Source organism: Podarcis filfolensis (genome assembly GCF_964270895.1).
Source record: "Podarcis filfolensis genome assembly, chromosome: 6".
Classification (NCBI taxonomy): Eukaryota; Metazoa; Chordata; class Lepidosauria; order Squamata; family Lacertidae; genus Podarcis; species Podarcis filfolensis.
In genome coordinates, this window is record NC_139609.1 from 34,677,706 (window position 1) to 34,693,729 (window position 16,024).

General features: G+C 40.5%; 1 protein-coding gene across 8 annotated transcripts in view; it reads right to left on the reverse strand.

Annotated features, from left to right (window-relative positions):
* The window catches only part of ST6GALNAC3 (ST6 N-acetylgalactosaminide alpha-2,6-sialyltransferase 3), a 273,570-nt gene that overhangs the window by 9,772 nt on the left and 247,774 nt on the right, over nucleotides 1–16,024 (reverse strand). For 6 of the 8 annotated variants that reach the window (XR_014549735.1, XR_014549736.1, XM_083621064.1 and 3 more), the window contains one exon: nucleotides 1,678–1,785. The exons of the other annotated variants lie outside the window; for them this stretch is intronic. Coding sequence is in view for 4 of the 6 variants with exons in the window: in XM_083621064.1 (XP_083477190.1) it covers nucleotides 1,678–1,785 (108 nt within the window). In the remaining 2 variants the exon portion in view is untranslated. The remainder of the gene's footprint in view (nucleotides 1–1,677; nucleotides 1,786–16,024) is intronic. 8 annotated transcript variants of the gene reach the window in all.

Sequence of the window (16,024 nt, forward strand, 5' to 3'; positions counted from 1 at the left end):
AACAGGGGTTTGAGGGAGGTGGCAGCTCAGAGGCTGAAGGGAAAAACTGGGAAATAATAGGAAAGGAGCAGCAGCAGCTGGCTGAAATGTGGTCATTAGAAAGCATTCCAGACCCTCCATCTCCCAAAACCCGGCAAGTCTTAAAAGTAGGAGAGCAAAGAGCACGTAGCAGCACATGTAGAAGTGGTGAATGAGGAAGTGGGAGAGACAGGGGGCGGAGATTCACTCGGGATAAAGCCATTATACAAGAGGCTGGGTTCTATAGCCTCTCTATGTAAAGCCTGAAATAAAAAAGGACGGTAAGGAACTCTTCCTTGTCTTTGTACTTTCCTGGGCAACCAGTCAGGAGCCGCTGACAGCATCCTGACACCAGGCCTGCATCCTGGCCAAGAAGTGGTGCCAGGATAGGTGCTGATTTCCTGGAAGATCTTGTGAGATCTTATCAAAGTTTTGCAAAATGTCTAGGAGAGCAAAAATGTCTTGAGATTTGGGAGAGATCTCGCAAGCTCTTTCAGGGACCAATGCCAGCAGTGCTTCTCCACAAGTGACGGAGGTGACACAGCTGGTGGCACAGCTGCAGTCGCCACCGGTAGATGGCGCAGTGGTGGTGAGTGCCCCACTGGTGGTGGTGGTGTGGCAGAGCAGGGTGGCACTTCCTGTTTTGCCTTAAGTGGCAAAATAGGACATATCACTCCCTGTCCTCAGGATTCCAGAACTTACAGCTGCCAGTTCGGAGGGAAGGCAGGCAAGGACCCACAGCCCAGGTGGGGCATGTTAGCTCGGAGAGGAGGTGTGTGATTCCTCAGCTGGAGAAGGCTCAGGTGAGGCTCACGTACCTTGTCAAGCCCAGAACCTACAACAGGAAAGCCGTCCTGACCAGGCTTGCATCCTATATAGTAAGAATAGTTAGTGTGCCTGGCTAGTATGTCTAACTATTCTATTATTATTATTATTATTATTATTATTATTATTATTATTATTACTACTACAACCTATTATCCGTATTATTAAGGAATCCATAATCACTCCAATTTTCCTCTATTATATTTATAATTAATTATAATTATAATTTGCACATAAAAAGGTATTTACTTATTGATAACTAGCTGTGTGAGAATGTTTATTAAATGCAGCTGAAAGTAATGCAGCGCAGACAGGAACACCCTCTGCTGTGCACTTGTACATTTCAATGTGCATTTTAATGCACATCTAATTCATGCCTGCGGTTTCTGATCCAGCAGCTGCTTGTGCAGGTGGATCTCCTGACCTGTATCAGGGCGAATCACTTCAAATTATTTGCAGTAGTTTACTCAATTCCAAGAGAGGATAGATTTTTGCTTCTTATACTGTACACTCTCACTGCACAGTAGCTGTAAGAAGCTAACAGAAATGTGTCCCCGTGTCCCCGGCTTCATTCTGATTTGGCAGAAAGTCTTTCATTGTAAAACTTCTTCATGACATTTGACATTAAACTTTTGTAAATGCTTTTATTTAATCAATACCACATGCCATATGGGGACTAAATACACTGACAATAAAGTGCCATGTCAATAAAGACCGCTGTGGGGGGATGCCTGCCTAATCAATTTCTTGGATTTATGGCATTAAAATGAATTGTGAAATTTTGACAAGGCATCAGAATTGTAGATGCATGAAAATAATTTCCTGTGATCTTACTTGCAGTAGGTGTCATTTATCATCCCATAGACATGTATTCTGTAGCAAGCATCCATAGCCAGAATTAAGGTAAACCAACCAGTACTGAGATAGGATCCTGACTGGATTCTGTAAAAGACACAACACACAGCAGACCACATTGAGGAATTGCTAACACTTTCTCAAAGACATATCATCTGTTATCTGGCACAAAAGACATTCAGCAACTTGACAAACTGACAAAAATATGTAATTATTTCGAGTTATTTATCGTTGTCCTCCCACTCCAGCAGGCTTGGATTCTCTGGGTTAGCCTGCAAAAGAAATGCTATACACTAAAGCTGCGATTTTATGTACACTCACCTGAGAGCAAGTTCCACTCTGCATAGTTGGACTTATTTTTGCAAAAAGCATACCTAAAATTTGACTATAGGCATTTCTGAAATCTGGAAATTTATGTAGGATAATGTAGAAAAAAATATTTACAACTTTAAGAAACAAATGTGTAGCACCAGAGTGTGACCTTTACACTTAGATGCTTTCATGTAATGTTAAAATGACACATATTTGAACTTGGAACTTCTGGGAAGTAGCCATCTTTGACCCTGATGAAGCCTTTTCCCCACAATTAACAAATTCACAGTTCCCACTTCACTCATTCTCCTACATAACTGTCAGCATAGCTGAACTCCTGCTTTCTCAAGAACTGCTTTCCCCTCCAAGACTAGTCTTACTCAATCTGGTGTGCTCCAAATGCCTTGTACTACAACTCCCCAAATATCCACACCAGGGATGAAGGAAGTTGTAGTACAACATCTGGAGGGGGCACCAAGTTGGGGAAGGCTGCTCAAGAATGATTCACATGCTATGTGTTTAGCCCTACCTAAAAAGTAATGTATGCAGGAGACTTATGTGATTATAAGCACATATTCCTATCAACGTAGTCATCTAGAGTAGCAAGGTTGTCTCAGCTTACTGTCACATGTAAACATGGTTACAACTTAGGTTTGCTGTTACAAACCTAAGTCATTCATGGGATGACTAAAATCCAGAGCATCATATCATCTCTAGTTATAAAGGTAAAGGTAAAGGTACCCCTGCGCATACGGGCCAGTCTTGACAGACTCTAGGGTTGTGCGCTCATCTCACTCTAGAGGCCGGGAGCCAGCGCCGTCCGCAGACACTTCCGGGTCACGTGGCCAGCGTGACAAGCTGCATCTGGTGAGCCAGCGCAGCACACGGGAACACCGTTTACCTTCCCACTGGTAAGCGCTCCCTATTTATCTACTTGCACCTGGGGGTGCTTTCGAACTGCTAGGTTGGCAGGCGCTGGGACCGAACGACGGGAGCGCACCCCGCCGCGGGGATTCAAACCGCCGACCATGCGATCGGCAAGTCCTAGGCGCTGAGGTTTTACCCACAGCGCCACCTGCGTCCCACTCTCTAGTTATACTGGAATCTTATTTGCAGGAGTTTATTCTTGATCTTTTTTTTTTACTCCCCATTCCAAACCTATTCAAACTGTAACATGAGGTTCATTGTGGTTTCCCATGCAAGTGATCATTTCTACACCTGTTTCCCAAGACCTTTCACTGGGTCTTTCACTTTTTCTTACTATGAAATAGTTGCTTCTTCCCCCCCCCTCTCTCTCTCTCAAACTTGACCAACAGATGTACAGGGTTCTAAATCCTGATCGGAACCTATGTATATACAGCCAGTTCCTGTCTACAGATGTTCCCTTCACAACACACTGGTTTTGGGATTGTGGGGACTTGACAGCAGGGATGGAGCCAGCAGACCCCCCCCACACTTTGGGCTTCCTTCTAATTTTGAATCACATGAATGGATACCTGAGGAGAGCTATTATAACCCCACATGGGATGTTGCCAAAATACTTCTGCACCGTGATCCAGGTACCTGATCATTAACAGCATGGATGAATGAATTCGTATTATGACCATGGGAGGTTGTCGGAACATTGTGCAAAGGTGCTTCATTGTCTCTTAAAAAAGGGACTACATCTTTCCCTGCTCTTTCTACAACCCCTCCATATTGGATAAAACTTGCCAAATTCAGGCAAATAGCTTCTGGGTAGTTATGGTCTGGGTACCTATCAAGTGTCTATAAATATTAAGAGGTTTTTTGGGGGCAGGAGAACTGAAACCCATTCCAATTACAAAATTGGACCTGGAAGTTGAGATTGGAGCACCCCATCTGCCCTCTCTCGATTCCAGTGCTCTATCTCCCTTCCCCTATCATTCCATCGGGTGTCATTCCTTAAATGACAAGCTTGGGGATGTTACCGTACTTTTCCATGTATAACATGCCCCCTTGTATAAGGCCCCCTGTTTTTGGGGACTCCAAATTAAGAAAATGGCCCAGAGTTGTTTTTTGTTTTTTGGGGAGGGTGAACCGAAGTTGTTGAGCTTTTTTTAATGGAGGATTGCCAAGAGTTGTTGAGCTTTTTGGGGGGTGGGGGGAGTGACATACGTTGTTGAGGTATTTTTTGGGGGAATTAAAGTAAATCACTAACCCAACCTTCAACATCACTTGCTAACAATCACTCACGTCTGCAAAACGTGTCTGCCCAATCGCAGACAGCGGAAGGAGATCACAAGCCAAATTAATGCAGCGGAAGAAAATCAACAACAGCAATTGACGCAGCAACCAATCACACACCCATTTAACGCACATCAGCCAATACAAAGCAGCATTTGTTGCAGCTACCAATCACACACCAATGACAATCTGCAGCTCACGGCTGCAACCGATCATCCGTCACACCTACCCACTACCCATGTATAAGTTTTTAGACCTTGTTTTAGAGTAAAAAAAACCTTGTCTAATACATGGAAAAGTACAGTACTTTGAGTTTTAGAAGATGCTTATCTGCAACATTTTTTTATTTTTTTATAGTCTGGACTGTTGAGGTGTCTTTTAGGACCCATGCTTCGATTTGTATTTCCCTTTACAGATCCTACTTCACCGCTGATAAGACCCAAATCTCTTTGAGGCACCTTGCTTCAGCTCAGGACTCAAGATCCATTCAAACTCTACACACACCCTAAGTGTCAAGCTCTTTCTTTCCTCCTTAATGAAACCACTGCTGTTTCTTCATTCTCTGCACTTTGAGATTTATTCAGGCTAAAATGCTACACTCACTATGAAGTCCTATTTAACACTGTAGGATTTTGTTCCAAGAAAACCTGCTAGAGATGAGTCTGTAACTGTCCTTCACTCCAATGCACTAATAAAGCCACACCGAAGCAGAACAGTTTCTTGCCTCTTGCAACTGTCAGCTCTGTAACCATTCTTTTAACCCTTCTCTTTATCTGTCTGTTGAGTTTCTTCAGCCACTATGAAAAGCATTGCCTCCAGCCACCGAGAATACTTACTGCTAACTACTCACAGTTCTCAACCAAATTCTGGAGAGAGCATGAGGACCAGTTCCTGTCAGACACAACAGCATTTATCTGTGCTCTCTCTAACCAGCTTCCTTTCTTAGCAGTAAAAAGATGCTACCTTGAGCTTTTTAAAGCTCCCAATTTAGAAGGATAATAGTCATTTACCAAAGTACTATGAAGAAAGAGGATTCTTCTGATAGCAAAGGTTTATTAGAAAGTACTATATTGACAGTAGCATCTTAAAACGGCTATACTCAGGAGCAAAAAGGAATTTTAAAAATGAATTAATCAATATTTCATGTCTTGTTTTAACACCATTGGACCTTGTTTCTTCTCATCAATACACTTCACTGGCAAGATAAATAAAAACAGACAAGTAAGTTCTCAGATACCTTCCTTGGGAGATGGAAAGCATGACAGAATACAGATTCCATTGTTTAAAGCAAAATTCCACTTTCTACATTTCCTCCCTCCTGCAGATACGCAGCTAATGAAGGAATACAATGAAACAACAACAACAATGGGTGATTTGTAACACCTTAGAATGATTTTTTATACTGTAAACATATTTCTGTCAAGCTAATGAAGGCAGCGCTGGAAGTGTGAAAACAATTTTAAACTTCCCCAAAAGGTCATATTGTTGACAATATCCTGCAAAAACATATTGTGGAATCAAGAAGCGATAGATTCTGTTCCAAGCAGAAATAATAAAGGATGCTTTGCAGAAGATGATTTCCTACAAGAAAGACATGTCTGATTGATAAATCATGCAAAATCCACATACCATATAACAAAGGCACATGTTTCTATATTAAGGAGTGCATTCATCACACATGGCAAACTCTTTGCTGGATTTAAAGAGGCTCATACCATTAGAAAAAGAACATTGCATAATAAAATATAGCAACATTTCATGGTAATTCAAGAACAATTTAAAGACAGATCAACAGAATTTAAACAGATGGTTATACAAATATTAAAGACCAATCAAATCTTAATACAGTAAGATGAAACCAGGGATGGGGAACTTGTAGATCTTCAAATGGTGTTGGACTCCAACTTCCATCAATCCCAGCCAGAATGGCCATGGTCAGGAATAATATGTGTTGTAGCCCAGTAATTTTTTGAAGGATGCTGGTTTTACTTTTGAGGATTCCCCCTTAGAACCCTTAGCAGTGCAGGAGGGCAACTCTTTACTACCACATGACTGTAAGAGGCAATAGAAGGCCCCAGAACTCTGCTGGAGGCAGGGTTTGAGGAACAGGGCACAATACCTTGAAGCACCAAGAGTATAGAATGCACAGGTCTTCTTGGTCCCATTCATATTGCCCATGCATTCACATGGTTGTCTGAGGTGAGGAAATACGGGCATCTAGGCAGCTAGGCAGGTTGGTTTTCCTGATTCCAGAACCCAGGCCTACAGGCCAATGTTTGCACTCCTCAGATGTCCACATCATTAGGAGTGGGACCAGAGCCACGGCCCCACAGATCCCTTCTATATGAAGGGACTGAATTCTCTTGACAAGATGAGCATGCCAAGCATCATCAGCATGCCTGAGGCTATCAAAAAATCCAATGCACATGGATTCAGTTACTCCATCAGATTGAGGTCAGTGCCGTTTTAGATTCTGACACAGGACTTTCAGGGTTTGAACATATTTGAGCCCTGCTTGGTAATCCCATTTTACTCAAGTAATGAGGAAACACACCATATACAGCACAACTTTCCCCTGGCTTCTCCTCTACAACAACAAACCTTTATCTAATGGATTCTGTTTAAAATGGTCTCTGTTTGCAGTATACTCAGGAGACTGCCTAACTTGCTTAGTGGGAGCACCTGAAGGTGCTTCTCTTCTCAGTGATGAATGACTACTCCAGGCTTTCCAAGTCACCTCTGAAAAGTCTCTGGGTCTCCCATTTCCTTAATATAGCGGTGTGGAAATTAAGATATGGTCTTTGCCAGCAACTTATGGCACTGTGCTGGCTTGGCCCATTTTTCTTCTGTCCAGATACACTGGGTAAAATACAGTTAAAATGTGAGGGGGGGGGGGAACGAAACATGACAGGAAGAGTAAACTGCAACAATGGAGATAATATGGATTTGTCAAGATTAACTTGCCAAAAATCCTATAGGCAGAGCTGTCACAGTATAGCATTTCACCAGTAACAATAAGCTCAGAATGTGAGAGCAGATATCCTGTTCTTAAATAAATGAAACTCTATATTTATTGAAGAAAGTATAGCACCACAACAAAAGAAAATGGCGTCTAATTTGTCAAAAGTGTCCCCCCCCATTCTCTAGAGATTTAGAGCTCCACAAATAGTTGAATGAGTGAATTTTGTTGGCTCTAAAGCCTTTCTGTCAGTAAAAGGAATAAGCACCTCCCACAAAGCAAAAGGATCAATATAATCACATCGTGGAAACATATATTGTGAACAGTCCTACATAGGCATCTGTGGCTGGTACGTTCAAGTGACATGCTTTAGACTCTAAAGTTCAAAGTCAGATGCTAAAGTCAATAGCATACAGCACACCAAATGGTTCTAAAGTTGCAGTGTTTGTGGCTTGATCCTGAGGACTGTTTCAAATATTCAGTTGCTTTAACAGAGCCATGATCCCTTTCTGCAAAGCTGTTAACATGGCCGTGATCCCATTTTAAAAATTCCATAAGAGAGATGTGCTATTGTTAGAACTTTGAAATGATGCTTTATTATAAATCATATACTTCCCTATCTGAGTTCTGCTTTTAGAATGGTAAGAAGAAGAAGAAGAAGAAGAAGAAGAAGAAGAAGAAGAAGAAGAAGAAGAAGAAGAAGAAGAAGAAATAATAATAAATTGGTATGTCTAGTGCAGGGAACGGTTGTGAGGGGTAACAGACTCTGTGTTGGCCAGCAGGTAATGGCTTTTCCCACCTACCTTGCCCCACCCTGCAGCTCTAAGAACCTTCCTAAGGGAGCTGTTTCCAGAGAAAGAACCGTGAGGGGAGAGAGACTCTGTTTGACATAGGTAATGGCTTTTTCCACCTGGGCTGTGCCACCTCCAGCCCTAGGAACCTTCAGAAGGGAGCCATAGGCATTCTGTGCGTGAGTATTTTAATGAGCAGAATAGAGTGAAAGATTATGAGTCATGGGGTTGTGGAGAGTGTGTGTATGAATTTAACAGTGCTTGGTTTATCTTCTGGTTGCTATTTTGTTAATGTGGTCGCTATTCTTTTATAGATTATAAATGTTGCCTTGATTTGTTTAATCATATAATATGACTTGTGCTTTACTTGTGATGTTTACCTTATTATTTTTTAGCTGTTGCTTTGTTAAAAGTGTTTTATAGACTATAATTGTTTCACTGATGATCTGTTAATTATTCTATGTGATTTATGTCGCATTTGTGATGCTTTATTAAGTCCTATCATGTTATTGTTATTTACTGTTTGTAAGCCACTTGGAATGAAAAAAAGGCATAGAAATATAATAAATCAAATAAATAATTGGCCCTCCAGTTTCCACCAGCCCTAGCAAGCATGGTGGCCAGTGGCCTGAGATTATGGGAGCTGCAGTTCAACATCTGGAAGTTAAAGGTTCCCCAAACCTGGTCTTGTGCTTGTTTACCAGCTGTTCTGCTCTGGGGTTACTGGGTTGGGGTGTGCTTAATTTCCATACTGAAGTCAAGAGGCATTTGTATAAAATATTTAAGGTTGTGCCAAATGTTCTCAGGCTACAGTTGTGCTTGGGGAACATGAAAGACCTCTGGGGAGGGTGTGAGGAAAAATCTCCACCTGTGCCTTACCCATTTTTGCTGATGGTTCTGATAGCCACTATGTTTTCTCCCTCTGCTGATCAGCACCATAGTGTTGATTAGAACATAACAGTGCCACATAGCCGCATAGCCTATCAGATTTCGGTGTATCACCCCTTCATGTCTCCTAAGATGGGGGTGCTCTTTCAAACCAGGGGCAAAAATATCCATGAAAATGGACCCCCGTTTTTATAAAATTGACTCCATTTTATAAAAGAAACACCAATCCTCTTTGTAACTTTGGTTATATACAGGTTACGAAAGTTAACACCTTAACTGCGGATCGCGGAAGGGACACATCCAGTGTTAATTAATTATTGAAACTGAGACAGCATTCATAACAGGTAAATCTACTTCAGCTAACTTCAATTTCTAACAGTCACAAGTGATAATTCTTCGGTCTTGTCAAAACAGGATTCAGGATTCAATGCTTCTCCACCCTTTATATTTCCCAATACTTCCGGTTAGCGCCAGCGCTTAATGGCGGACCTCACCCGGAGCTCCGGGAGAGGTCTACTTCGTAGGTTCGGGTCCTGTCAGCTACGGCGGAGCGGGGACCCTTAAAAATCACAGGCGCGTTGCCTGTGAACCGGAGACTCGGCGGGCACCTTTGCGCCCCCCCGACGCTGTGAAATAGCCTTTTTAAAGGCTGCGGATCAGCGGAGGGGGTGAGAAGCGGTGCTGAGAGTCGTTCTTACCCAGCCTGCGAGGAGAAGCCGCGTCGCCATTAGCGGAGAGCGCTGATTTCTTCCGGCGAAATTGGACTAAAAAACAACTATCCGTGAGTAGGATTGACCGCTAAAATATAATTGGATATCAAAATTAAAGAAATTGGGCACCGAGACGGACAAGTACTAAAAAGGAAGTCTGCTTTCCGTTCTGTAGCAAGATCAAAGCGAAAGGCATTCCAGCTGTAACTGCTTGAGAGGAAATTTGTGGGAGCTAAGAAATTCATCACCAAAGCAAAGAACTCCCTCCCCGAAGGGCAGAAGGGGGGGGGGAGAAGATTTTAAAGTGTTTTTCTGCCAATTTTAAAGAATTGAGTTAAATACCGTTGTTCTTATACCTGGGATCGGACGCTCGGAGGAAAGGAACCGGCTAAAGACTGTTGCTATAAGAAGGTTAAAAAGTATCTTTAATTGACTTGGGTTACTCTCAACTTGAAATATTTACTTTGTTGCACTGCAAAGCTACTTACAGGACACTATTGATTTTAGACCCCACAGAAAGAGAAAATAACAATTGGAAGGGATTAGGAAAGTTTTGTCTACTTTTAGGAGAGTGTGGGTTTACTTGGAGAAGTAAAAATTGACTCTGCGCCCCCTGGTGGATCTACAAATTGTTACAGCAACGAGTGAAATCTATGAGAACTTTTGTTTGACGGCTCAAGAGTCTGGGAATGACCTTGACTAAAAGACTTTGTTATGGCAGATGGTAAAGAGAAAGGGGATTTACAGGAAACAACTTTGAGATCTGGCAAACAATATAAAATTGACTCTTTTATGCAGAGAAGGGCTTCAGTATCAGGAGCCTCTGGAATTACAGCTGTTCCAAAGGCAAGAGTGAAAACAATGTCTACAGAAGAATCATTTGCCAAGGTATTGGAGAAGATAAATGACTCTCTGGAGGAACTTAAAAAACAAGGTGCAGAAACTAAAGCACAAGTTGCTGAAACTAAAGTACAAGTTGCTGAAACAAATAAGAAAATTGAAGAAATCTCTGGGAAAATTGACTCAAATACAAAAAGTATAACTGACCTTGGGAATAAAGTGAATTCAAATACAGAAGCAATTGGGCAAATATTGCAAGAATCATCTACAACAAGAAAAATAGCTGAGGAAGCCAAAGAAATTGCAACTGCTGCGGAGGCAAAGTTTCCACCAGTGTTTAAGAAACTAGATGAATATGAACTGGCACTTTCTATGCAGGACATGCAACGCAAGGAGAGAAATCTAAGGATCAGACTTGTGCCGGAAAAGGAAGAAGATAACCTGGTGGACTATTTGACAAAAGAATTTTCTGACTTTTGGAAGCAGGAGCTGGGCAAAGAAGAATTTAAGATAGAAAGTGCTTTCAGATTGGGAGCAAGGCAGAGGAAGAATCGACCCAGAGATTGTCTTATAACTTTAAGATCAAAGGAGGAGCGAGATAAAATATTGAACCTGCATTATCAAACAACCCTTCGAATCGAAGACTTTTATATCGAGATCTTCAAAGACATTCCTAAGAGTATCTTGGACGCAAGAGGACATTACAAGGACCTGGTGATACTGCTGAGAAAGAACTACATACCATTCAGGTGGGAGTTCCCCCAAGGCCTGTCTTTTAAATACAAGGGAAAGAAGAGAAGAATAAAGACCGTGAGTGATAAAGACAAGTTTATGGGAGAACACGAAGAAGACCTACAGAAAGAGACTTATCCAGGACAAGGGCATCCTTCATTAGATACGGAAAAGGAATTACCGACAAACGAGGAACAAAAATTGGGAGCTGTAGGAGGAAAGAGCAAGTAACCCCATCATGGCTCTGCAACTTCTAACTTGGAATTGTAACGGTTTGAACATCCCTAGAAGGAGAAAAAATATATTTCATGCTTTGAAGAAAGATCAATTAGACTTAATTTGTTTACAAGAGACCCATGTGACAAGAGCTCATAGAAAGTTACTAGTAAATAAGAAATTGGGACAAGAATTTATATCTTCAGACAGAGTAAAAAAGAGAGGAGTGGTGATTTATGCAAAGGAGAAGCTCCAACCGAAACAAATCTTTAAAGATGACCAAGGAAGATATTTGGCAATTGAAATTCAATTTCAAGGAGAGAAGTATTTGATAGTGGGAATTTATGCACCAAATGAAGGGAAAGCTGAATTTTTTAAGAAGTTGCATGAGATTTTGATGGACCACATGGATTGTAAACTAATCATGATGGGAGACATGAATGGAGTAGTTTCAACAAATATGGACAAAGCACAAAGACAGGTAGTAACAAAAGATGGAAGACTACCAAAGACTTTTTTTGAAATGACTGACAATATGGACTTGATTGACATATGGAGAACAAAACACCCACTAGAAAGAGAGGGAACCTTCTTTTCTGAAGCCAAAATGACATGGACAAGGATCGACCAAATTTGGGTAACTAGCAGTATGGCGCAAAACATAAAGAGAGTGGAAATCTGCCCAAAAACTTTCTCCGACCACAATGCAGTGAAGATGGTGATGAGGCAAACAACAACTGGCTCCTTCAGATGGAGAATGAATGACACCTTATTTAGAGATGAGGAGATTTGTAAGAAGGCCCAAAAAACCTTGACAGACTATTTTGAAATTAATCTAAGGACTAAAGTAGAAAAAAGAATAATATGGGACGCAAGCAAAGCCGTGATGAGAGGGTTCTTGATACAACAAAATACATTAAAGAAAAGGAAACAAAACGAGAGGAAGGAAAAAATTCTGGAAAAAATAAAAGAAGGGGAAAGGAAACTAAGATCGAAGCCAAAATCACAAGAGATCTTAAGAGAAATCAAACTTTATCAAACACAATATATGGAACTGACGAATCAAGAACTAGAGTGGAAAATTAAGCAAATGAGACAAAAGACTTTTGAATCGGCTGACAAATGTGGCAAGCTATTGGCTTGGCAAATAAAGAAGAGACAAAAACTCAACACGGTAACAAATTTAGAAGTGGAAGGAAAGAACATAAGCAACCCAGCGGAAATTAGGAATTGTTTTCAGAACTACTTTAGACAACTCTACACACAAGGGCCGCAAAAACAAACAGATATACAACAATTCCTCGAGAAAAATGGGCTGAAAGAGATTTCACAGGAAAGTAAGACAATTTTGAATCAGGAAATATCAGCACAGGAAATAGAAGATGCCATTCAAAACATGACGTTGGGCAAATCACCTGGACCGGATGGACTGACTTCCAAATATTATAAAGTCTTAAAGGCAGGGCTTATACAACCTTTGAAGGAAGTCTGCAATGAGATCATGGAGGGGAGGAAGGCACCCGATACGTGGAGAGAGGCCTATATTACACTTATACCAAAGACAGAGACTGAAAAGACTCAACTTAAGAACTACCGACCCATCTCGTTACTAAATGTGGATTACAAAATCTTTGCTGATGTTTTAGCAAGGAGACTGAAAAGAATTTTGATGGAGGAGATTCATGGGGACCAAGCGGGCTTTCTCCCGAAAAGGCACTTGTCGGATAATGTAAGGAATATAATTGACATTTTGGAGAAGTTGGAAGTGAACATAAACACTAAGGCAGTTTTGATATTTGTGGACGCCGAGAAAGCCTTTGACAACATTTCTTGGAGTTTTATGTTGAAGAACCTCCGGGGGATGGGGGTAGGCCAAGGGTTTGAGAATGGTATAGGTGCAATATACTCTGAACAGAAAGCTAAACTAATTGTAAATAATGTGGTCACAGAAGAATTCAAGATTGAAAAAGGGACACGCCAGGGGTGCCCTATCTCCCCATTACTTTTTATATCGGTCCTGGAGGTTTTGCTTAATATGATCAGGAGGGACCAGTTGGTTAAGGGGATCCAGGTCGGAGCTAAACAATACAAACTGAGAGCATTTGCAGATGACCTAGTACTTACATTGCAAGAGCCAGAAGCTAGTACGAAAAGAGTTTTGGAAATAATCCAAGAGTTTGGTCAATTGGCAGGATTTAAATTGAATAAGTCAAAAACAAAGGTATTGGAGAAAAATCTAACACAGGTGGAAAAAGAAAGGTTTCAGAATGAGACAGGGTTGACTGTGGTTAAAAAAGTGAAATATTTGGGTATAAACATGACAGCTAAGAATGTGAATTTATTTAAAGATAATTATGAAAAAACTTGGACAGAAGTGAAAAAAGACTTGGAGATTTGGTCAAATTTAAAGCTTTCCTTGTTAGGTCGAATTGCAGTCATAAAGATGAATGTATTGCCAAGAATGTTGTTTTTGTTTCAAGCACTGCAAATAATGGACAAAATGGATTGTTTCAAGAAGTGGCAGAAAGATATATCTAAATTTGTCTGGCAGGGCAAAAAGCCCAGAATTAAATTTAAGATATTAACGGACTCAAAGGAAAGAGGAGGGTTTGCCCTGCCAGACTTTAAACTTTACTATGAAGCGGCAGCTTTCTGCTGGCTGAAAGAATGGCTGCTTCTTGAAAACACAGACATTTTGGATTTGGAAGGTTTTAATAACATTTTTGGGTGGCATGCATACTTGTGGTATGACAAGGTTAAAGCACATAAAAGTTTTAAAAATCATATTGTCAGAAAAGCACTATTAAATGTTTGGGTCAGATACAAAGATTTGCTGGAAAATAAAACTCCAAGGTGGCTGTCGCCAATGGAGGCTAAGGCAGTTAAAAAGTTAAATATGGAGTCCAAGTGGCCAAGATATTGGGAAATTTTGGAAAAGGAGGGGGACAAAATGAGATTGCAGAGTTTTGAGAAACTAAAAGGGAAGGTGAGAGATTGGCTGCATTATCATCAAATAAATGAAGCGTTCAAATTGGATAGCAAAATTGGCTTCCAGGTGGAAAAATCAAAATTGGAGACAGAATTGCTAGAACTCAGTACTAAGAATTTGTCAAAAATGTACAACTTGCTGCTGAAATGGAATACAGAAGATGAAACGGTTAAATCAGCTATGATTAAATGGGCTCAGGACATTGGTCATAATATTTTGTTTGCTGACTGGGAAAAGTTGTGGACCACTGGGATGAAATTTACGGCATGTAATGCCTTAAGAGAAAATATTATGAAAATGATCTATAGGTGGTACATAACCCCAGTCAAGCTTGCAAAGATTTACCATTTGCCTGACAATAAATGTTGGAAATGTAAAGAAAAGGAAGGTACATTTTTTCACCTTTGGTGGACGTGCCCAAAGATTAAGGCATTCTGGGAAATGATCTATAATGAACTTAAAAAGGTATTTAAATATACTTTCACCAAGAAACCAGAGGCCTTTCTCTTGGGTATTGTCGGCCAAGGGGTGTTAAAGAAAGATATAACTTTTTTCATGTATGCTACAACAGCAGCTAGAATACTCATCGCGAAGTACTGGAAGACGCAAGATCTACCCACACTGGAAGAATGGCAGATGAAGGTGATAGACTACATGGGTTTGGCAGAAATGACGAGCAGAATCCGAAACCAGGGAAGAGAAACAGCGCAAGAAGAGTGGAAAAAATTCAAGGACTATTTAAAGAAATATTATAAAGTTAATGAAAGTTAGAATGATGTTGGATTAGAAAGTAAATGGTTACTATTAGTAATGGTTAAGACAAGGAGAATAAGGAAGATTAGTCTAAACTTTAACTAAAATAAGGGAAGATTTGCTGAACAATTGATAAGAATTTGGAATACAGAAACGGGAGGTATGAGGAAGTCGGGGAAGGAAGGTATAAGAAATTAGGATACGAAATGGTACATGTTTTTTGTTTCGTTTTGTTTTTGTATGTCTATGTATGTCGTGTTTACATGGAAAAACTTTTGAATAAAAATATTTTTAAAAAAAAAAAAAAAATATATTTCCCAATACACTTCTCGGTACTATTAAGCAGGCACATTAACAGAAATTCCAAAAATAAATCACTGGTATCTCTGAGAAACCAAATAGCTTCTGCATGAGCTTTGAAGAAATACATTAAACCCACAGCAACTAAGCAGAACATCATATATACCAGAACATATTTAACTATATCAATATTCCATTGCATTTTTGCATATATAGAGTCTGCTATTCATTCTGTGCAGTCACTTTCCTTCGTTCTACTTATGTGCTGAATACAATACCGCTTTCCTTTTCCCAGAGCTATAGAGAAAGTGTGGGGTGAGGGGAACACAAATCCAAGGAAAAGAATTGGCTCCTGCTTTGTACGGTTTCACAGTTTCCTCATTTCTGATTTCTTGACTTGACTTTGATGCATCCCTGCTCACTCATTAACTCAAGTGACAAGAGGATACAGTTATTTCATCCAAGTGCAGCAGGATTCCTTAAAAGGACTACGCTGCACTCAGAGTGAAGAAAACAATTTTGTTTACCAAGTTCAGACACAGCAGCATGGCTTCAAAAGCACAAAATGAGGAAAGGAAGGCTGAATAAATACATCTTAACTATAACTTTGATAGGGACTGAAAATGGGTAC